Source organism: Capsicum annuum, chromosome 2, assembly GCF_002878395.1.
Source record: "Capsicum annuum cultivar UCD-10X-F1 chromosome 2, UCD10Xv1.1, whole genome shotgun sequence".
Classification (NCBI taxonomy): domain Eukaryota; kingdom Viridiplantae; phylum Streptophyta; class Magnoliopsida; order Solanales; family Solanaceae; genus Capsicum; species Capsicum annuum.
The window spans coordinates 89,291,733-89,315,705 of NC_061112.1; the positions used below are offsets into that span (position 1 = coordinate 89,291,733).

The window sequence follows — 23,973 nt, forward strand, 5'->3', positions numbered from 1 at the left end:
CAACAGAGTAATCATCATCCAAGAATAAAAGAATTTCAGAAAGATAACAAAATATGACTTATTAGTTAACTCCCAACATCTATACTAGTCTGACAGCCTCTAAGAAAATTAATAAAACCAGTGAGCCATTGAGAAATGCCCCAACTGACTCATACTCAGTTATCAAATATAAATAATTTTGTAAAACCAACATCAGACATCATGTCCTCGAAACATGAGGACTCACCACGACAGAGAATATAGAACAGCATGCCCAAAGAATCACTGTCGAACCTGAAACTGAGCACCTGAACCTACATTCTGAGAAAATGCAGCCCACATTCGAAGATGTGGGTCAGTACCATGGAAAGGAACCGAGTATATGGGGGTGTATTTAGTTGTATAAACATCATCATCATAAATATTTATAAGAAATATGCAGGATGTGTGAAAGACTCACATAGCCCAAAGAAAATCATCATAATCATGAGAGGATGAAATAAGTACAATAACACATGTGAGTTATCATATAATTTGTCAATCACTTTCAGTTCATCAAGAATATCAATTCTCATAATGTAACTATTATTTAAATCTTTTGAAAGAATAACCTTCATAATTCCACTTTCAAATCACTTCACCATTCACCATAGACACAAGGAAACACACACACACTGGGAGATCCTATAACCGACATAAACCATGTGAGCTACATAGAGTCCAACGTAAACCCACGTTGGGGAGCGCCGTCCTATCTTTGCCATCGGAGTAGGACTATCGATATCAAATCCACACAAACTAGTGATCACTATATAATCAGCCTCAGGCTCACTCCTACAAGGGCACATAGTTCTAGGAAAGTAAGGTCACTTTATACCTCTCACTCGTTGCTATAGATTTCTCCTGGACTTAGCTCAGATTATTTCAAAGACAATCCACAACAAAATAATTTCAGTAATATATAAATATACATCGGGAGCCATCATGCTTCCCATCTATCTAAATCAACCACGTTGTGGATTTCTTTCACACGAGTTCAAAACAACTCCATTAAGACCAAAAGGTCAAATCATTCAAAATATCTCAAATATTCAACATCAACGTGCTTATAACACACATTTTCTTAAAAAAACACAATTTCCAATGGGGATTCATGACCCAAATATCAAAATCATGATAAATATCATTCAAGATTCATGCTTTATATCTCCACGCATGTAAATTCATCTTTCAAAATCATAAATATTAAGATTTCATAATAATCATCATAAGATATGGGTTCACGCTTCAAATTTGTAAAAGTCAAATAAAAATCATGCCTTTGTAAAGAAAATTACTTTTGGGCACAAGAACGAAAGAGAGTTCTTGTTGAAAAACCCCACATACCTTGATTGATGAACTTTACATCGATACTCATTTTTGAGATGCTAATCGTGCCTTTGAATGATGATTCTTGGGGTTCTTGAACTAGAAACTTAGAATCTTGAATAAATTTGCAGAATTAATGGTGAACTTTGGAGGTTCTTGAAGTTGGATGTAAGAACTTAGGGTTTTCTTTTTGAGAGAATTTGATAAAATATAACATATAATGCTTCTAATAGGCTTTAATATAGGGTTTGGATGGATTTTGGGTGAGGGACAATGACCAAAACGCCCCTACAAATCAAATAATTCTCAAATCTGTCCTTTGGTGGACTATTTTGATAGTCTGAAGTAGATCAACCATAACGTTTTACTCTGATATCCAAATTGGATCAAACTAATTTCATTAGAAAGAGGACTCTCATATCTTTTCGTTGATATATAGTATCTTACCCAGATCATTGTGTACGAGGAGTTATGATCGTTTGAAGTTGATCCAAAAATTCACTTTTGATAGGCTGAAGTAGATTGACCATAACTTTTTGCTCCAATAGACAAATTAGATGAAAGCAATTTCATTGGAAAGAGGACTCGTAGAGATTTCTATTGATATATAGTAGATCACCTAGATCATTATGTACAAGGAGTTATGATCATTTAAAGTTGGAGCAAAAATACGTTAGGCCTCAGTACTTTTTTATGCATGTTTTACTGTTCACTACTATTCACGGTTTGATCGGAATGTTCATAACTCCTCGCTTAGGTGTCCGTTTTGGATGATCCACATATGGTTGGAAATCTTATTCGATACTCTACGCAATGGTGGGTCATAATCTAAGACATTCCGTACAAAAAATTTATAATTTATTCTAGAAGATAGAACCCAACACGTTTACGCATAAAACTTCAACGAAAATTTCCCAAGGTATTACATACTCACTGCTAGCTCTGACTGCTGAAACTAGAATGCTACTGATGCTTTAGAGCTTGTGCTTCTGAACCTATAGTATAAAACACCATAGTGCAAATGTGTCAGTACGATTGAATGTACTGGTATACATGTGAGGTGGGCTGAATACAAAGGGTTCAAATTCATGAACAATGCTAACTGACTGTATGACATGAATGTGAGAATACATGCATGAATAAGTAACTGTGAATGAATTCGTGATGGTACTAACTACTGAGTCTGATTACTGATAACATGAGTCAATGATAACTGATATAACTGATACTGAGTGACTGTATCTGACAGTCTAGGTTATGATGGAACTAAATGAGTTCCGTACTGTTCGGAGTAGACTATATCTGACAGTCTTGAAATTTTGAAGAACTATCTGAGTTCTGTTATTGAGACTGATTCTAAAATTGTAACTGTGGGAAGTAGTCATCTAACTGACATACCCCAAATAATGTAATATAGATGAGTTGGTGTCTAATATGTAACCCTAATTGGAAGGGTGTCAATACCGTGCCACTGGTAAGAATAAGCTGTAGGTAACCCTCATCTGATAGTGTCCTCAAAAGAGAATGGTGGAGCCCTCATCTGACAGTGTTTATCCACCTCATTAACCCTTATCTGTTAGTGTTGATGTCTCAACCTATGCTGGCTACATAGTTCTGGAATACAAGGATTGCTTTTAAGGATCACACCCTCAACTGTCAGTATGTGTCCTCATCCTTAGGTTCACTTGGTGCTAAATCCTACCCCCATCTGAATAGACACTGAGCATGATTAACTGAACTAAACTGTACTGAGTTCATTGAGTTCTATTGACTGATGGAATACTACTGAGATTACTGAAGTACTGAGCTTTCTGGAATTACTAAGTTTTCCTAAGTCACATGTCTGACTAAATTCTACTGAACATGGCTTGACTGAGGATATCGTGAAAACATGGCACTGGCTCTAGGAACACAACTAACTTGTCCAGGACTCGATAGATGGAAACTGACAAGGCGTGATATCCTTGAATACATGACCAACATCAACAATCCATAATACAATAAGTTGGGGATTTCATGAAGTACATAGTTATCACAGACTTATACATGAATAGGATTGCATGTAAACATGGTATAATTTAATAAGGCTAATTCATGAGTAATCCAACAAACATTTATATGGCACATTTATAGCATGGGAGTTCTTTGAACATAAGGGTAAACCATGAATCCATCACTTAAGTCACAATTGAACTATATTGCATGATTTCTAGTCTTCTAGGCATTTTATCAAACACCTTACATTCACCACTTAGGGCACGGGTATAATCATCAATTACGCATTATAAACCACTCAATTCATGGATTTAAACTCATATACTAACATAATTTCATAAAAACACATAAAGATCCCAACTTGGGAATCATACAACACTCACATAAACATAATCAACCCACGACATAATATTCATAATACATAATTTTAAAACTTGATTTCGAGGCTTCATGGATGAAAGGAATCCACGAATGAACACTATACATACCTGGGTTAATAAATTTGGAAGGATTGATGGAGAGTTCTTGTGATTTGGCCCTTGAATTTGAGAGCTAGGGTTCTTGTTCTTGAGTAGAGTTGATTTTAATTTGAGAGATTAATGCAAAAGTGAGCAAATAGTGCACTCTTAGGGTTAAATCTCGTGATTAGACGGAACTGAAGTTATGGGAAAAGACCAAACGGCCCCTGGGATTTAATATCGCAAAAACTGGAAAATTTCCAATTTTCATCCTTGGCAAGATGCGCCGCTATCGTGCCAATCCACTGGAACTGGACAATTGGGAATCTGCATGGTGGCGCGACCTGAAGCTATCGCGTTGCCACTTTGTTTGCGACCTGGAAGTTTGCCGTGATGCGGAGACATCTCAGAGATTCACCAAAAAAAGGATAATTGGGATTTAGGAGCCCTCCAGGACATGGTGTAATCACGGAGTCTTACTAGAAACTGACAAAGGTCATTTTGTCTTATGGCGCGACGCGCCACAGGCTGAAATGACGGTGTTTTACGATTGAAACTTCAAATCGCCATAACTTCTTACCCGGTTATCGAATTTAGGCGAATTTGGTATCGATGGAAAGCTTATTCAAATTTCCACACAACAAAAAGTGAAAATCTTGAAAATTTCACATATATAAAAGTGTATTCATCTTTAAAGCATGTCTTTTTACATCTTCAAGAAAAATTTAAGCTAGGTAGAAGTACGGGGTATTACAACTCTTCTCTTCGAATATCCTTGGGATCTTTGGAGATTCCTAGTACAAATAATTTTCTACACTTTTTATTTCTTTCTAATGGATCAAACAACCAATGTTTGCTGAAAATTCTACTTGAAGATAACAATTTCTTCAAGAACACCAGCTTTTCCAACTTTTTCTCCTTAGCTCAGAATAAGTTGAAATTTCAAACCTAAGCACTTTTCAATATTATAAACTCATTCCAAACATTATTTTGCTCAAGTTCTTCACCAAAAACTTTAGCTCTTGCAACCAACTTTAAAATCTTCAACTCAAGCTTTCAACAAGGACAAAACACTCAATAATACTCCTATTTAGCTCGAATTTGATATTTGGACTCTAATAGTGTTAAAAAACTCAAATCTAACACTATAAACAAAAGAAACTCAAAAATCAAAAACTTAAAAATTGACTTAAGACTAAAAACATGAATAGTAAATTTTCTTGCAAGTTTTTGATTTTCTTAAGATGACTAGACCCAAGATTGACTTCGTAGGAATAAAATCAAGATTGGCTCTAATATCAAATGATACGGAATCAAAAACTACAACTAAGGTAAAAAAAATAAAAGAATAATAAAGTAAAGGATAGAAAGAGAAGATAGATAGATAGACACAAGAAGATAATAAAAGGGCAATCCAAGGCTATATCAAACCCAAAGACCTCCCTTATTGATTATCTACGAGCACCTAGCTCTTACATAGACTGCAAGGTAATTGAATTCCCAAGTAACTAATGTTTCTAAATAAAAATCAACACAAGTTAATCTAAGTTTCCCACAAGCTAATCCAAGCTTGCCACTCACTCACAAAGGAGTAATCATTCACAGTTCATCAATAACTAAGGAAATAAAATGTCTAAGGCACCTATTTAAAGTATTTTCCTTTGAACAAATAACCTATTATAAAAATAGCCTAAAAGTGGCTATTATGAAAATAACCTAGAAGGGCTCTCTTTATTTCTTTTGCCATGGCTTTCCTAGGCTCTAAGCTATCTTCCAAATACAACATTGTTTAATTAGGAGCTCAAAGAAGGTCCTCCAAGCACATTCTAAAATCTTTAGGGTGATTATGGCTTAGATTCCATTGTGTCGGCCTTGATGCCCATTTGGCTTGTATCATCCACTCAGGCAGAGTGAGGAACAAGACATTAATAGGCCTCTATTACTCAATAGTTAATACTACTAAGGGTGGAAAGAACCGATGAAATTTTTACTCTAGGCTGTAGATTATGAAATCTTGAATAGAATTGTCGATGGACCTCAATACCCTACAATGAAGGATGCTAAAAATAAGGACGTATTAAAAAACAAGAATGAGTATGATAAGGATGGATTCAGTATGCTTGGAGAGAATAAAAAATCCATGTATATTATTATTTGTGAACTTGGACTAGATGAATACAAAAGGATCTCAGGCTGCACCACCACAAAACAAAGTCGGGACACTCTTATGGACGTGTATGAGAAGAATATGGAGAACTTCAAGGAGGAGTAAAGAACTAAGAAAAATTCATTAGCATTAAAAGCTTATAATAATGAAGGATTTGGTCTGGATGATGAACAAATGGATTTCATATACAAAGACTATCAAAAAATTCTCTAAGAAAGAAAAACTAAATGACAGACGTTGGTCCACCAATAAATCACAATCTAGATATTTTAAGTATGAGAAAACTTATCACATGATTAAAGATTTTTCATTAGGGGAACGAAGTGAAAGAAGAAAAAAAGTAAAAAGAAGTCAATTTGCTATAAAGGTTTTATGGGAATCAAGCTCATATGAATTCGAGGATGAAGTACATGAAACAACACTCATGGCAATGGGTGATTTTGATTTGGAAGAAGAAGATGAAGTAAAACTAAGATAAGTCTACTAGATTTGTAAGATAAATTGCATCTTTGTTCTAATAAAGGACTAATTTCCTTAATGAATGCACTAATTGATGATTTTGATGAGATAACATTTGATAGGATCAGTTATCAATGCCCTTATAAGTCTAAAGTTTGATTACATTGATCTTGAGACCTGCGAGAATGTCACTAATACAAAAAATTATACCTTAAAAGAACGGGTCAGCCAACTAGGTTTCTTTAACTAGGATCTATAATATAAGATCTTACAACAACAACAACAACAACAACAACAAACCCAATGTATTCTCACAAAGTGGGGTCTGAGAATGGTAAGATGTACGCAGTCCATACCATTACCTACGAAGAAGTGGAGAGGCTGTTTCCTAAAATATAAGATCTTAAAGTTGTTAATTGCTACATTAAACAAAAAGAGCCATTAGTGAAAATCAACAAAAAAAATAAGTTAGAAATGAAGCAATACAAAGATGAATTTTTTTGTGAAAGAGAAAGAGTAAGAAAACTAATTCTAGAAGTGTCTAATTTAAAATTGGATCTTTAACAAGCAAACAGATCGACCAATCTTCTAGAATTGTTAATAAGCTTGGTGGAAGGACTTATAATGAAAAGACAAGTTTAGTTTCTTATAAAGAAATAGTTGTTATTGAGGATTTGTGTTATAATTGTGGACAACTTGGACATCCCACTATAAAAGTTCAATAGCAACAGGTTTCATGAAAAAAACATAAAATTGGCTAAAGGAAGTTGTCCCAAATTTGTTAAAATAAATGGGGATACTAACTTATTGAAATATTGGGCAAAAAGAAGTTTGATTCATCCCTTTGATCATAAGAAAGGACCCAAGCTTATCTAGGTTCCTAAAGTAACCTCTAATTATTTTGTAGGTTCAAGTGAAAGTAAGAAAGCAAACATGATATATGAATAGTTCTTGCTCAAGATATATGAATGGGATAAACTAAAGTTACTTTCCCTCGTAGATATGATAGGAGGAAATATGGACTTTGAAATTAGAAAGAAAGGGAGAATTTATGGCACTGAAAAGATTGAAAACCTTGTGATATGGGGAACCGTGGATGAAACATGTAGATGAACCTAGTCTATCTTAGGAACCTAGTTGGGGATGGTTAATATTACATGAGTATCCCTCAATGATTTGCTAAAGAACACCATACAAAATGCATATTAAGTTTTATTTTATGCTTAGTCTTGTATGTTTAGTTGTATGCTTTATATCATTTTCAAGTTTAAGTAAATCAAACAATATAACATTATATTTGCCTATGTCACAGGAAAATAGCTTGAAAAATGACAACACGATCAACCATTAAAATACTAATTAGAGTATATGTACCAAAGTTTTTTTAAATATTAATAATTATTATAAAATAGTTGTACCTGTTTCTTCCAAAATTCCCAAAATAGATTTGACTCCTAAAATAACTCTATAACCATCACTCTTTCAAAAATAATAAATGCAAAGTAATGATGACCATTTTTTAAAGTTGCCAGTCCTATCACATCACACCTCTTCTCTAATCCAAACATAATTAACAATTTAGGAGTTGGTCATATGAATAGTGATTCTGAAAGAAAATCTATTACTAGAATTGTTGTTGATAAAGGTATTCTTGATGTGGATGATCAAAAAAAAAATTGAGGTACTAAGTAAGGGAGAATCCAGAGATATAAATCAGGAAAAATCTATCTATGAGACTGTTAATGTTGTTGAGAGAGTTAGGAAGGGTGTATCTAGTGAAGGGGAATATCTAGGTTACCCCATAGTTGAAGCAGATTTATCTTATGGGCTCAATTTTATTGATGCATCTATTTAGAGAGAAATGTTTGGGGACCATTTAGAAGAACCTAATTATACTGTTATTCTCACTATGTAAATGGATTTAGGATTGGTGAACAAGATGCATAATATAAAACTGGGTCTAAGACGTTTGCACCTATGGAACATATTGGGCACCTGGTCCTTTTGTACCAATGAACAAAGCTGATAAGGACACTATTCTTGAGGATGACTTTATCTCTGTTCTTTGACCCGACCTTCTTTTACAATTAGTAAACCAAAATAAGTTGAGGTTAAAAAAGACAATCATCGTAGGATTAAGTTCTGTGAACCAAGTTGTTGTACTTACTTATTTGAGGGGGTCCAATACTCTTTGATAGTATCTAAGGGTTATTTTGGAGGCTAATGATATGATTAGATTGCAGCACTTTGTGCTTATCTCCTTGAGGCCTTGGATATGATTCATGTGCAGTATGATATGCCTTAAGGTTAAACTATAAAAAGAAAAAGGCTACAAACTCTATAGTATACAAGGTATGTTTGCATTCTCAAGAAAGATCCTCCTTTAACATCTCATGCCTTATCTTCACCAAAAGCACAGTTCTCCTATCCTTAGACTCTTCCAAACATTTCCTATTATCATTAGAATTGATTTAATAGTATTCTTAAATTTGTTAAATGTGTGGTGCATCTAATAAAGCATCATTGGAAATATTTATTTTTAGTCTCTTACTTCTGGCTATTTCATTATCTTTGCAAATAATTTTTATATTTGATTGTGTTTTTAAATTTTAAGTATTTGTAAATATGATAGACCCAGTGGCATGAGCTTAAAATTACTAACTCAAGAGACTTGGTTTGCATGATTGATGCAGATTTTTTATGATGCCAAAAGAGGAAGTGTGTATACTGTGTAATATTTATAACTCATGATTGTGACCTTGTTTATCTAGTGTGTGTATTTTAATACTTTGTTTAGACTCTGAAATAACCAAAAAAGATTGAGCCAGTGCACAAGGAGAATTTTTTTTCATCATCGAAAAGGGAAAAATTATTATGTTTATGTATGTTTTGTTGATTGACAAAGTAGGGGAATAGGTACATGAAATAGGTTCATTAACATGTTCTTGTATCCAAAATCTAACTTGTATAAGGACTCTTTGAATTAAAGAAAGTCTCAAGAATAAAAGAACACAAAGTTTGTACAAAGCATATCCAAGACAAAGTCTAAAAATGTACAACTCAAGCATCCTAGCAAGATGGATGTCCTTGTTAAGCAAGAGTTCTTACAGACTTGGACAAAGCATTTACACATAAAGAGTCCATAAATATGCAGGCTCACGTATCCAATAAGATTAGTGTCCTTTCCATGCAAGAGTTCTTAATGGACTGATAGATTTTGATGATTGACAAAGTGATGGACAAGGTACGTGAAACATGTCTCTATAACTTGTTCCATCATGCAGATTCTGTAATTATTCTTCATCCATATGGTTGAAATAGTTTTTGATGATGCCAAAAGGGGAAAGATAAAAGTTGTGTGGATTTTAAAACCTAGTTAACTAATCTGTCTCGTTCATGTTCTATGCTTTAGTTTCCACAGGTCAATATGTTCATACTGAAATTGAATCACAAGAATATGAGTTTTCATTCAAATATTCCATGATTTAGTGTTCACATGTCAAGATGTTGGTATCACAATTGAATGTATGGGGGCAAGAGTTTGTCATTATTGTGTCCAAATACACACACAAGTGTACACGATCATACCAGTAATAAAGTGGCTCTCGCAAGACAAATATCGATCCCACATGGACTTGACATTTAACAGACAATCCAATTCAAGTATTACTATTTAAGTTAAATGAATATGATTTGTAACCAAACAAATTTAAGTTTTGTTATGCTAAAAGTAACAATGAACAATAATAAAGATTAATGGTTTTGTAAAGAATAACTACAAGGATTCTAGGGTCAAGGCATCTTGAATAATCATGCAAAGCTATACAATGTTATTGGTTAAGTTATTTTTCTTAGTTGTTGATTTACAGGGTTAATATCATGACTATGGTCTTCTGAGCCTCTAAACTATCTATTTAAACTAGCCTTACAACTACATCATTGAGCAGGAATGTGGGAAATAATTAAATGTATTCATATGTATTTCCGTATTTAATCCAAATGGGGAAAATTAGGTATCTTCCTATCCTAATCATGAATATTATTTGTAATTAATCTTAAAAACGAGAACCTATTCCGTATTTTCTTTGTTCTAACCTAATGTTACTCCTTTCGGTCTCAAAACAGTTATATAGTTGTATTCTAAAAGTCGTAAATTAATAGATTACTGAGCACAAGAATATAAGAATAAATAAATATGATAATTAATATTAAACAACTTGAATATATGCTAAGAAATCATGTTTGTATCCTCAATCCTAGAAATAGGGTTCTTAGACACTCATACTAATAATGAAAACACAAAAATTGATATTTTCATCAATAGAAATAACTAAGAAAATAAAGAAACAAAGAACCTAATTAAGAAAGAACCTTCTCTCATATTTTTAAGCCTCCAAATATGATGTGTAATACTTTCAAAATGAGGGTAAAGTCAATATATAGCATTGGAAAAAGTACCCCAAATCCTACTAGGTTTCAGACTTGTTTTAAGTGAAAACGGTTCTGGGAAAGACTCAAGCACCCAGCGCCTCCTGTAGCGCCTAGAATATTTGTTTCTACATTGCCTTGGGTGACCAACACCGCTAAAGGCTGCCTAGAGTTTGTTCCATGGTGCCATGCACCTCTGCAGGTACCTTAGGTATCCTGGTGAAGTTTAGGCCTTACGCAATGCGCTTATTATAGCACCAACACTTAGCTTGCCCTAAACTCCTTCAAAGTTGCTTAAAAAGATCTGAATCTTCTTCTATGCTTCCATAGGTCTATTTTCGCCACCATTACCTATAATATACCTAATCACATTGGTTCATTTTTTGTCTAAAATATGTAATAAAATTTTAGCAAAACATACAACTAAAAGTTGTTAACGTTCTAAAAAATTAGCTAAATGTTGGTAATGCATGAGAAGAGGGCGAACAATTGCTTCCAAGATCACCATCTCTCACTTAAAGCCTTGTTCATCCCCAAACAACTTTGTTATATCCTATGCTATAAGGAAAGCTTTATGTAATACCCCATATTTCTCAAGCTTAACTTAACTCTCAGTTCATGAGTTATCCAATATAAATTTTTTGAAACTTTCAGTATTTTTGAGTTTAGAGCCTACCATTGCGTAGGAAATTGAATTACCTTTCAACGATTCTAAATTTTCCTAAGTTCGATAACCGGATAATAAGTTATGGCTATTTTAAGTTTCAGTCGTTAAACACCGTAATTCAGGCCAGTAGCGCATCATAGAGTAAGCGAAAATGGCAATTGTCAATTTCCAATAAGGTATCATGATACCGGTGCATTGCGCTAAAGCTTATTTTCATATTTGTTAATTTCCAGTGAGCCAACACAATTATACCGCATCATACCGAGTTTCCAGGTCCCATCCAGTGTTGCAATGCAATTCCACCACATCACGCCACCAGCCACATTTCTAGTTGTCATTTTCCAGTGGCTTGGCGCGATAGCGGTGCATCGCGCGAGGGCCCAAAATCGAGTTTTTATGTTTGGATTTTTAAGTCATTATCAGGGGTAAATGGGTATTTTTTTCATGGCCCTAATCAATCTAAACATGAAATTTACCCCTAAATAACCCATTATCTCATTATTTATTCACTTTATTCAAAGATTAAGTCATTCTCTCTCAAAAGGGGCTAAACCCTAGATTCAAGAAACAAGAGCAAAAATCAAGAGTCTCTCTAAGAACCTTCAAGAATTAACATTCCAAGGTATGTTAGGTGTTCATCTATGGGTTACTTTCACCCATAGAGTCCACGAATCCATTTTCAAAATACAAGATTGTTGATTTATGAATTTCCATGCTTGAATTGAATTGAATTCATGTTTATGTTATTATTGGATTTTAGTCCATGATTAAATTAAATTCTTTTATGAAATTAATCATTATATGTGTTGAATTACATGATCTTCATGATATGCCCTTCAATTTTCAAGTTGATTGATGTGGCTATTATGACTATATGTTTTGATTATTGTATAACCTAAGCATGCTCCACATGTGTTTGATAAAATGCCTATGTGAATGAAATAGTGCCATTTTAACTTGATAACATGTATTTCCCCATTCATGTATAAGTAGATGCATTCCAAGTGTTTGATTAAATGCCTCTATGAGTAAACTATGGACAAGTATACATTGTTATGATTTTCAAGAGTATATTATGCTTTATTTTTCATGCAATCGAGTCCTAGGGGTATTTAATACCCGATAATTTAGCTTTGTATCTAGATTAGTGTTAGTTATAGAATCTTAGTGATGTCATGATCATTAGTACTCTCAGTCAGTTATAGAACTCAGTAGAACTCAGTCAGTTACAGAACTCAGGAAAACTCAATATCAGTCTAGTCCAGTTCCATATACTCAGTTCAGTGTCTTTTAGTTGGGAGTAGGATTTAGCATCGAGTGAGTGTAGGGATGACGACTTTCCCTTCAGAGAGGCAGAATCACCCGTCAGACTAGGCTTGTCTACCACCCAGGGGTTACCCATTAGATTAGGATTAGCTACACCTCGGTGTCACCCATCAGTTAGGCTTGGCATCCTAGTTTTTCAGTGTTAGTACCCGTGGCATGGTACTGACACCCTTTTAACTGGGGTCACATGTTGTAATACCCAACATTTTGGACTAGAATGAAAATTCATCATTCATATGCGTAGATGTTCCAAAAGCCTCAAATCCTATGTAATTTATTGTGTTAATCAATTATGTAGTATGAAAATATATTTGAGTATGAATTAAGATCATAGAGGTCCCCTAAATCAAGGACGAGTTGAAGCTTTCCTATCATTCAAGTTTTATTGAGTGTCAAAACTTGGATCAACTTCAATCGATCATAACTTGTTGTATATAGTGAATTAGAGGACCTACTATATATCAAATGAAATATCTTTGAATTATCTTTCCAACGATACCAATTTCATCAAAAACCAATATCAGAGCAAGGATTTATTTCCATTTTACTCCAGTATGTCAGGATGTAAAACTGAGTGACAATATTCGTGATAAGCCGTCATGCCCGTGATGACCTATCACCAATGTCGTCATCCCTGGGAAGATTTCTACCCCCAGTAATGACATTTTGTGATGAGCCATCACGCCCGTGATGGCCTATCACCAATGTCGTCAACCTTAACCAGAAAATCAAAATTTTACCCTTTTATGATGACTTATCACCAGCTTGACGGCTTGTCACGGATGTCGTCAGCTATTTTTTTCAGTAATTTAAGGATATTTTTCAAGGGTATTTTGGTATTTTCCCATCTTTTGGTGGTCTCTATAAATATGAGGAACCTCATCCAAACCCTAATTTCACCATTTACTCTTCTAATTCCCTTAAGAGAAAATATCTAGGATTTTATTCAAGAACCCTAATCTTTCAAAAATCATCCATAAATTCTTCAAGATTTCTTCAATAATTAAGTTCCTCATAGTGTGGGCTTCGATAACCATTTATTAAAAGTGCGGATAGAGTCTCAAGCATTAGATTCATCCAATTTCAAAGATTAAGGTATGTAGATACTAATTCTTGGGTCCCTTTCATCCAAGAAGCTCAAGAACCCTTTTTAAAATATGAAGATTTTATGTTTGTGAGATTCCATGATTCGTATGAGTTGAAATGGATGTTACATGTGTTTTTGAGTTTTGATTCATGTTTGCTTACAAGTTTCATGAGCTTTGGCCCTAGTAGGTGGAATCCATGTGATATTTGTGATGAATCTTCCTTATGTTGCTTTCTATGTGATGTGTTCATGATTTTTGGGTTTAGAAATGGTTGAATAAGAGAACCATGTCCCCCATAGGTTTGATAAAGATCTTAGGTGAAGCATAAGGGCCATTATAGTATGTTGAATAGGAAACCCCAAATTGCGAGTAAGTTTATGCATGCCTAGTGTTTGATAAAATGCCCAAGTAAATGAATTATTCCATGGTAGTAGAAAATCCCTAAATAAGTGTGAACCCTTGCATGTCTAGTGTTTTGTTGAAGGACCTTAGTGAACAAGTGGAGATGTGAGAGTAGTAAATTCCCCAATTATGTGCTCTTGATATATGCTAAGTTTTTAATACATGCCAAGTGGTTAGCAAGTAAGTTATGATAAGATAGTATGAAGTTTTCCCAAGACATGTGATATCCAAACACATGTCAAGACTGATATAGGTATGAAATAGTTAAGGTAAAACCTGGTTGAATAGAGTATGATCTAGTAGCATGTTTCCCCTACATTATTATATGATTCTGATTCCGAGCTGCTTAAAGTGACCCCTTGGCGACTGTGATGATGAATATATGTTTTTGATCCTTAATGCTTGAGGTGACGTCTTAATGATTGTGGGAATGAACATATGACATGATTCCTAATTACTTGAAGAGATGTTTTAATGATTGTGTAGATGCTTTAATGATTGTGAAGATGATTTAATGATTGTGATAATGAATGAATGATTGTGGTGATGACTAATCAAGAATGATTATGTTGTACTTTTATGCTATCGAGTACTGGGGGTATTTATACCCAACAATAGAGCTATCATCTAGAGACCGTGTCAGTTTTTCAATAATTTCTGTTGAGCCATGGTTTTCAGAACTCAGTGAACTATAAAACTTTATATCCTCAGACAAGTGCAGAACTTAAGAAAGCTCAGTAATCTCAGTTATCTCTATAATCTCATATTGCTAGTGATCTAGGCTTAGTCCTATAATCAACTCAGATCTAATAGTATTCAAGTGATTCAATTCTAATCTCAAAAGCAATTCGAGAAATCTATTCAAGCTCTGTATCGTCAGTCATATACCATGATTCGATACCTTTTCCATTAGATATAGAACTAAGTAATCTCAACATAAATCAGCCAGATCTTTTGAGAAATATGATCAGTATCAGATACAGTTCAGTTAAGGATAGTTAAGGATTCAGTTAGAGTCTTTCAGTTGGGAGTAGAAACTAGCACCGAGCGAGGGAAGGGATAACGACTCTTCTCGTCAGCAAGAGATGCTGGAGTCGTTAGTAGCAATCCCTGAACTCCAAAACTGCGTAGCCAGCGTAGGATACAGGAGTCACCATCAGTAAAGGCTGTCACCTCCAGAGAGAAAGTATTTGACTATTATGTTGGCTTAGGTCGACTTCTTGGTAAGGGTCATCCATCAGGGAGGATTGACATGAGAGAAGTCTTGACTCATGGCATGGTATTGACACCCTCCAGCTGGGGTTACAGGTTGGACTACACCTGTGGTAGGTTGGGGCATGTCGGTTAAGTAGATACTTCTCACAATTGCAGTTTCAGTTTCAGATTCAATCTCAGTTTCAATATCAATCTTCAGAAATTAGGACTGTTAGATACAGTCATCTATCTTTATGAGGAACTCAGATAGTTTCATTGATTCATGGACCATCCCTTCTGATAGGCTTGGTCTCATATACAGTTATTTGATATCATATTCAGAGATATACCCCCAGACAGGCTTGATCACAGTATCAGATTTCTATTGAGTATTTTTGTTGTCAGATTCAGATATAATCATACTTCTTATCTTTGATAATGCTTCTAGAATAATCTGTTAGAAAAGTTGATCTCTAATCCTGTCAGTTGAAAGCAGTAAGCTTATAATTCAGTCCTTGATGTAAGTACATCCATACTTTCAGTTATCAGTATTAGATGACTCAGTAATTCAGTAGCTCAGTGTCAGTAGTGAGTTCAGTCAACAATAAAGTGGTATCCGAGTTTCAGTATCTAGAGTTGCGATGATTGTGGTTATGGTATGTGGATTCATGTATGTGTTCTCATGCAATATTTCCATGATTATTTAGTTTAGATATTGTGCATGTATGAGCCCTTGTATTAGCCTACTTCATCTACATACTCGATACATTCCTGTACTGATACATTTGAGCTATGGTGTTTTATTTGAAACCATAGGTTCGGAGGCACAGAATCTAGAGTATCCTCAGTAGTTCAGTCCCAATCAGTAGTAGTAGCAGTGAGTCCTCTTTTTCCGAGGATGAATCTCAGTTTACTATTATTGCTTCAGACTTTATTTATTTTTAGTTGACGAAGTTAGTTGGGGACCTGTCCCATCAACTCCACAGTTCAGACAGTTTAGAGGCTTTTCTGATGGATGTATTAGTATTCATTTTTTTGTATTATGAGTATTCATAGATGTGTTGAACCTTGTGGCTAGTTTCCGCATTTATTTCAGATATTATGCAGTGTACAGGTACATATATCAGTAAAGGGTTAGCTTGTGGTCCTTCAGGGTCATAAGCTCCGTGTGACATCTTGAAATGAAATCTCGGGGCGTTACATATGTTGGACCTATTGCGCTCCAATTTCCTCACAGAAAGTGGGATTCAACGGGACCACCCTTTTAGGGATTATTTTAAGGGAGAAGTGTGAAGAGTCGCCACCTAGGTCCACAAAGCGGTTCCCGTTCGAATTAGTATTTTACATGGAGATTCTACGTGATCAAATAAAGGTCTCATATTTTATTAACTTAAATGTTAACTAAGTGATAAAGTAATTAATAAAAAAACATATGTATTTTGTCATTTTTTATTATTAATTATCTAAGTGATAAAAATTAGTAAAACATGTAAACAAGACAAGCGAGGAGAGAGAAAGAAAATAATTATAACAAAGTGGACTGCTTATGTAATAAACTAACTACCCCATATAAATAAATATGCAAAGTAAATAAAAGATTAAAAGGACTCCGTCAAATCGAACAAAGAAATATTTTTGGTCTCATTCGGATTAGAACCCCAACTTGTTTAATCATCATCCGACTCACTAGCCGAACCCTTAGACAAGTCATATGTCTTGCCTTTAATATTTGTTGGAGATCATCATTTCCAAATGACTACCCATCCCACCCTACCTAGGCTGGTTTTTAACTCTAAAGGCATTCTAATACAAGGATAAAACTACCATCTTTAATAATTCCTATCGTCCCGCCTATCATCCAAGAGGCATTAGACTTTTGCTATTTTGGTTTTGTGGTATAGACAAAATAAAGCTATGTTTCCTAGGACTTGAAACACGTAACACATTGGACACCAAGTAGCAAGTAATGTCTCACGTTAGCCCCTTGGTTATTAAAGAGATTAGTGTGATAAACATGCAAAGACAAAGAATAGTTACTTTTTTTGTTATTAATCTATAGGCATGATATCTAAGTGTTCAACAAGTGCTAGTGTGACAAAATATAACTGTGATTCGTGGATATAACAATGCGTTGTCAAACTGTTAAAAGAGGGTGTCAAAAGTGTGGTAAATATGTCAAAAAATTGTGCTCGCGAATTAAGTGTTATAAACTAATGAGAATATGAGAAATTAAAAAAATGCATTAACATGCTAAGGAACATAATGATGTACCTCACCTAGTATTTAACATATTGAGGATGCTCAAAAACTTATGTTTTAACATGCTGGTGATTGTACTAGTGCACAGTAATTTCATATTAATATGTAGAAAATGCAAAAGATGCCTAAAATCTAACATTTTAACATGCTGAATTTTAATATTAACATACTGAAAATGCATTAAATATATTATTTTTGACATGCTGAAAAATATATTAATACGCAGAAATTTTTATGTGAACATGCTGCAGTTTTAACATGCTGAAATTTAGTTGTTTTATGCAGAAATGCAGTTTAGACATGCTGAAACACAGTTATAATAATGCAGAAATTTGACTATTATTGGCATGCTGAAAATATGTTGATGTGCAGGAACTTTATGTTAACATGCTGAAATTTGGCTTAAACCTAAAATTTAACACATTAATTGCGCTAGAAAATATGTCAATGCATAAAGATTTTTAACATATTGCCCTTTTGATACTATCATGCTTCAAGTCATTAACATGCTTAAAATCGTATTTCAGTGACATGCATAACATGCTAAAAATATATTAATAAGCCGGAATTTAATTGCTGACATGCTAAAAAATACTAACATGCTTAGATATGTATTAACATACTAAAACATACAATGACATGCTCAAAATCAAATTAACATGCTTAACATGCTAAAATACGTTAACATGCTTAATGTCAAATTAATATGTTTAACATGCTAAAAATACATTAAAATGCTTAATGCCTCATTAATATGTTCAAAGTCACTTAATATGATATGTTGGTTTTAGTTAGATCAAGAATAATTAATAAACCATAGTTTAAGTGTTTAGATGATGTTAATAGATCCTAATTTTGTGTGCCTAAATGATCCACGTATCATGTAACACACATAAACCTAAATTACGCCTACCTATATTATTCATAGAGCACGTAAATCTCTGCCTCCCAAAGCAGTCCCCAATATTTATTATTACATCAGAATAAAGTTTTTACAATGTTAAAGACCAATTTTAGTAAAAGCAGAAAAATAAACTAGATTAGGAAGTAATAACACAGTCTTTCTCAACCCCCCGAGGCAAATCTTCACACCCCAACACCTCCTTAAAAGACACCTGCCATATACGAACAAAAGGAACAACACAAACGCAAAAGAAATAATAGAGCACCCCAAGCAACGAAACAAAGTATAAAGGACAGCCAACGAGTATGGATTTTTTGATTAATTCCTACAGGCATGAGTTCTAATGATCACAAAAAAGCCATCATATGAAACTAAGAAAATAAATGCATCATTTAGACATTTACTAGTTAGAACTGAGGAAATAATAATAAATATGTAAATAAAGCAATTGCAACAACGAAATAAGCCAAATACTTCTGTTAGAGCAGAGCATAGGAGGATTTTAAGAATATTGCTTATGGTTTTTCCTTTCTTTGTATTTGGAGAGTAAAAAATAGAGAAGGTGTCTATGTCTCGTAAGTTGTCCGTCATAAGAGAATAAGGGTTAATTTTTATAGTGTGGAGAAGGAATCCGTCTACGAAAAATAAAATATATGTCCATCAATCCATAAGAATTTTCCAAAAATATAAAACTATATTTATGTCAATTGACTATTAAGAAATAATACCAAAAAGCAATTAAAAAGAAAAAAGAAATACCAGTCAATTAAATTTTCCTTTCTAACATAATCTCAAAAACAGCACAATATCGACAATATCAATAATTACGTACCAAAATAGCCAGTAGAAAAGTTGGGACGTAAAAGGGACAAACATTAATGCTTACCATATGTGATAAAATCAGTAGAAATAATTAAAATTACTCCCTAGTTTAATCTAACTAAGTGTAAAATTAGGTTCAAACTTACCAAAAATATATCATGCACCATGTCAAAGTAAATCAAATATCCTACATAATTGCAATAACTTATCAATCTCGATTCTAGAGTCACGGGAATGAATCATACAATCAAGCAAGACATCAATACAACATGATTTGGGGCCAATTAAATGTCCTTGGACCACCATACTTGGTAAACCAGATTACAAATCCATCAGTATCAACAAAGTCAATCGTAAAAGAAAACCACGACTTAGACTAAAGAATAATAACACTTAATTAGGGTCGAACAAAATTGAAGGCTTAGAATCAACACATGCAACTTTGGGCGTTTTGCATATACTGATCTAGAGAAGTAACTAATCATGTATTCAACCAAAATTAAAAATCATACGTTGCCATACTTGTCTAAGAATTTTTCTAGGATAAGAAAAGAGAGGAATAAAGAGAAATAAAATTTACACACATGATTCAAACACAAAATCAAACTTGAGATGGATCCTCTTAGAATCCATTATTTTTGATGAAAATGAGTTGCATGGATGGAATACCAGCGGTGTTTTATAGAGGTATCACTGTGGAGAAGTCACCAAAGAGGGGAGAAAAGGGAGAGAAATGGCTGGAGTAGAGCAGCTGCCGAATTTGGCATCGTTGGCAGTGCGGCTGGTGGGAGATTTTGCCAGTTGAGAGAGCGGTGTTGGAGGCGTGGATGGTAGCTGACCGGTGAGGAACATCTAGAAGGCGAAGAACAGAGTGGTGGTGGAGAGTGAGGATCGACGGCTGTAGGGCGGCTGGTGACGCTGAAGGTGCTAGCGATGACGGTAGCTTGAATGGTAGCTAGAGGCGTGTCTGTTGGTGCTGATGGCAAGCGGCTTTGGATGGAGACTAGAGGAGAGAAGACATTAACGGTGGTGGCGTCAATGATGGTTTCACTGGTAACTGACCGAAGAGAGCTTAGAGAGAGATTAGCGAGAGAAAGAAAGATGGACTGAGGCGGATGAAATATTGAGATTAGGGTTTCTGGTCTTTAAAAGGAAATAAAGGACATTTTTTATATCAGTCGTTGGATCCGTTTGATCGACGACTAAGATTTAAAGGTTGAGGAATTGGTCAAAATTTAAAAATAATTTAAAATTGAGTCCAAAATTTGCTATAATTATAATAAAATGGTTGAAATTGTAATGTCTTGGGTAAAAATTGAGGCTAAAAAACATAAATTAGGCAAAGTGATTTTAATTTAGCCCATTATTTAAATAAATAAATAATAATAATAAGTATTAATAATAATAATAATAATAATAATAATAACAACAACAACAATAATAAATAAATGCAAAACTAGACAGTGTATTTGCAAAAAATGTGAGTGTGCACAATTACGCGAAAAATAATTTAATAAATATTAATAAAATTACATAAAATATCGTATTTTGATTACAAAATGATACTAAAATATAATAAAATAATTTGTGCACTTTTCTAAATTATGTATGTCACACGTCAATATGTATTGAATAATGTGTAAAAATATTAATAATTAAAATTAAATAATTTTGATAAAATAACAGTTCAAAAGTGATATCGAGATTCAAAATTGGGTGTCAACAACTGCTCCTTCATGGCTTGAGAATGATAAAGAATTGTCAAGCAACGAAAGTTGACATTGTAGCTATTTTTATCCGACCGAGGAAGATTCGTTTGGAGTTAAAGTGATAGGAGGTGGTTTTAAAAATAGTGTAGCCAAGACTTTGGTTTCAAGTCACCTAAATATATCTGGTCTTACGAGAATGAGGTCGTTTGTAGTTCTAGAGTTAGGAATGAACAATATTCCTAAAAAATGTTAATGATAAAGGATAGGGGCATCAACAACGGTATGGCGGGTAAGTGAGACGGTAGGATTTGGAATAATGACATATGGAGAAGTTTGAAAATGTTGAGATAGGCGAGGTGAGGGATGAACAGATGGAGTAATATTACAAAAATAGAAATGAAAATTGTCCCTGTTTGTTATTCTTTCTCTGTTACCTGTGTCTTTACATCGTGCTAAATGACAAAGGTTAGACATGTAAGAAATGAACAATTTATAAACATAAAGTGAATGTGGAAATAAAGAAAGCATATCTATTGTATCGTGGAATCGCGGGATTAGATTTGGCTTCTCATCGTGGGATCATCTTTGGGTCTTCTCGATGCATTATAGAATCGTGTGATCAATTGTTTGGCTTTTCATCGTGGGGCCAACTTTCGGGCTTCTCGATGCATTGTGGAATTGTGTGATCAGATATTTGGCTTCTCATCATGGGATCAACTTTTTGGATTCTCGATGCATTGTGGAATCTTGTGATCATCTGCTTGGATTCTCATCGTGGGATCAGCTTTTGGGCTTCTCGATGCATTGTGGAATTGTGTGATCATTTGCTTGGCTTCTCATTGTGGGATCAGCTTTTAGGCTTTTTGATGCATTGTGGCATCGTGTGATCAACTATCTGACTTCTCATTGTGGGATCGTGATCTGTACCTATTAACCCAGTACTTAATGAAAAATTATGAATTTGTAAAATGGGGAGGTTGATTTGTGCTTCCATCTTGACTGAAGTGTCTTTCTCTTGAGGTCATCATCTTGTTGATGAGTTTCATCCGGGCCTTTGTTCGATTAGACAGATAGTAAATAAAAAAAAAATCATGTTTGAAAAAAAAGTTTGTCTTTAAAAGGTAAAAAAATTGATAGAATAAACAAGAAAATTTTATTGAATCATTGATTGTGTCATGTCTTTAGATGGTACAACATCTTATAAGTCTTTGTTCTCTTGCCAAGAAATTTTAAGGGTCACTCAAAATTTTTGCCTCAGTATAGAACTAGCTTGTTATAAGAATTCCAACGTCTGCTCGTAGGAATTTTTGAGGTCATCTAAAAAATTCTGCCCCAGTTTATAATTAATGCCGATGCTATGGCCATGTGGAATTTTTGAAGTCCTCTACAAAATTCTGCCCTAGTTACAATGCTCCATGAGAGGGGAAAATGTTTTATTATGAAGTCACCGAGCTTCATAGGAGCACCTACGTATACCTCTTAAATGGGAATCTGGTCGAACGTAGTTCCAATTATAATTTGAGGGGCATAAGGTAAAATCAAACATAGTATCTCTCAGCAGAATCTTAATTGATGGGCTTAGACCAAACTACGCCATCCATTTCTGCAAGTATGAGTGCTCCTCCTATTAAGACTCGATGAACCACATAAGGGCCTTGCCAATTGGGCGAGAACTTACCTTTTGCCTTATCTTGATGTGGAAAAATTTGCTTGATAACCAGCTGTCCAGGTGTGAAGTGTCTTGGCATAACTTTTTTGTTGAAATCTTTGGCCATTCTGCTCTGATAGAGTTGACCGTGACAAACTGCATTTATTCATCTTCCATCAATGAGTGCTAGTTGCTCGAATCTGCTTTGTATCCATTCAGCGTCACTCAATTCTGCTTCTTGGATGATTCTTAAAGATGGTGTTTTGACCTCGGCTGGTATCACTGCTTTATTGCCATAAACCAGAAAGTAAGGCATGGTGTCGGTGGATATTATGATTGTAGTGCGGTACCCTAGTAATACGAAGGGTAGCTTTTTATGCCAGTGTCGGTTGTTATCAATCATCTTGCGCATGATCCTTTTGATATTCTTATTTGTGGCCTCCACCACTCCATTTATTTGTGGTCTGTATGCCGTGGAATTTCGATGCTTGATCTTGAACTTCTCATATGTGGCTTTCATTAGGTCATTATTGAGGTTGGAACTATTGTCAATGATAATGGATTCGGGAATTTTGAATTGGCAAATGATGTTACTTTGAATGAAGTCATCCACGACCTTCTTTGTGACTGATTTGCGAGAGGTGGCTTTTACCCACTTAGTGAAGTAGTCAATTGCAACAATGATGAACCTGTAACCATTGGACGCAGTCAGCTCAATGGGACGAATGATGTCCATGCCCTAAGCTGTGAAGGGCTAAGGAGAGCTAGTGACGTGGACTCATTAGGAGAAACTCGAATCATATCAGCATGAGTTTTACACTGGTGGTATTTCTGCACGTAGCGGATGCAATCACTTTTCATGGTCAGCCAGAAGTAACCTGATCTCAATAACTTTTTTGCTAACATGAAGTCATTCATATGTGGACCACATGTTCCAGTTGTACTACTTCAATCAGTCTGAATTCCTTTCCAGCCTCGACACATCTTAGTAAACCCAAATCAGGAGTCCTCCTATACAGGATTTCCCCATTTATAAAGAATTGATTGGCTAGCCTCCAAATGGTGAATTTTTGGACATTTTTCGCATTCTAAAGATAATA

At 34.5% G+C, this 23,973-nt stretch overlaps 1 protein-coding gene across 1 annotated transcript; it reads right to left on the reverse strand.

The window, feature by feature from the left end:
• Positions 1–23,039: 23,039 nt before the first annotated feature.
• On the reverse strand, positions 23,040–23,609 carry LOC107865180 (uncharacterized protein K02A2.6-like). The gene has a single exon (XM_016711511.1). The coding sequence runs from the start codon at positions 23,607–23,609 to the stop codon at positions 23,040–23,042; it is 570 nt and encodes a 189-aa protein (XP_016566997.1).
• Between the last annotated feature and the right edge of the window lie 364 nt (positions 23,610–23,973).

Coding starts and splice junctions, on each gene's coding strand:
- LOC107865180 (XM_016711511.1), bottom strand. CDS start 23,609: ATGGACATCATTCGTCCCATTGAGCTGACTGCGTCCAATGGTTACAGG.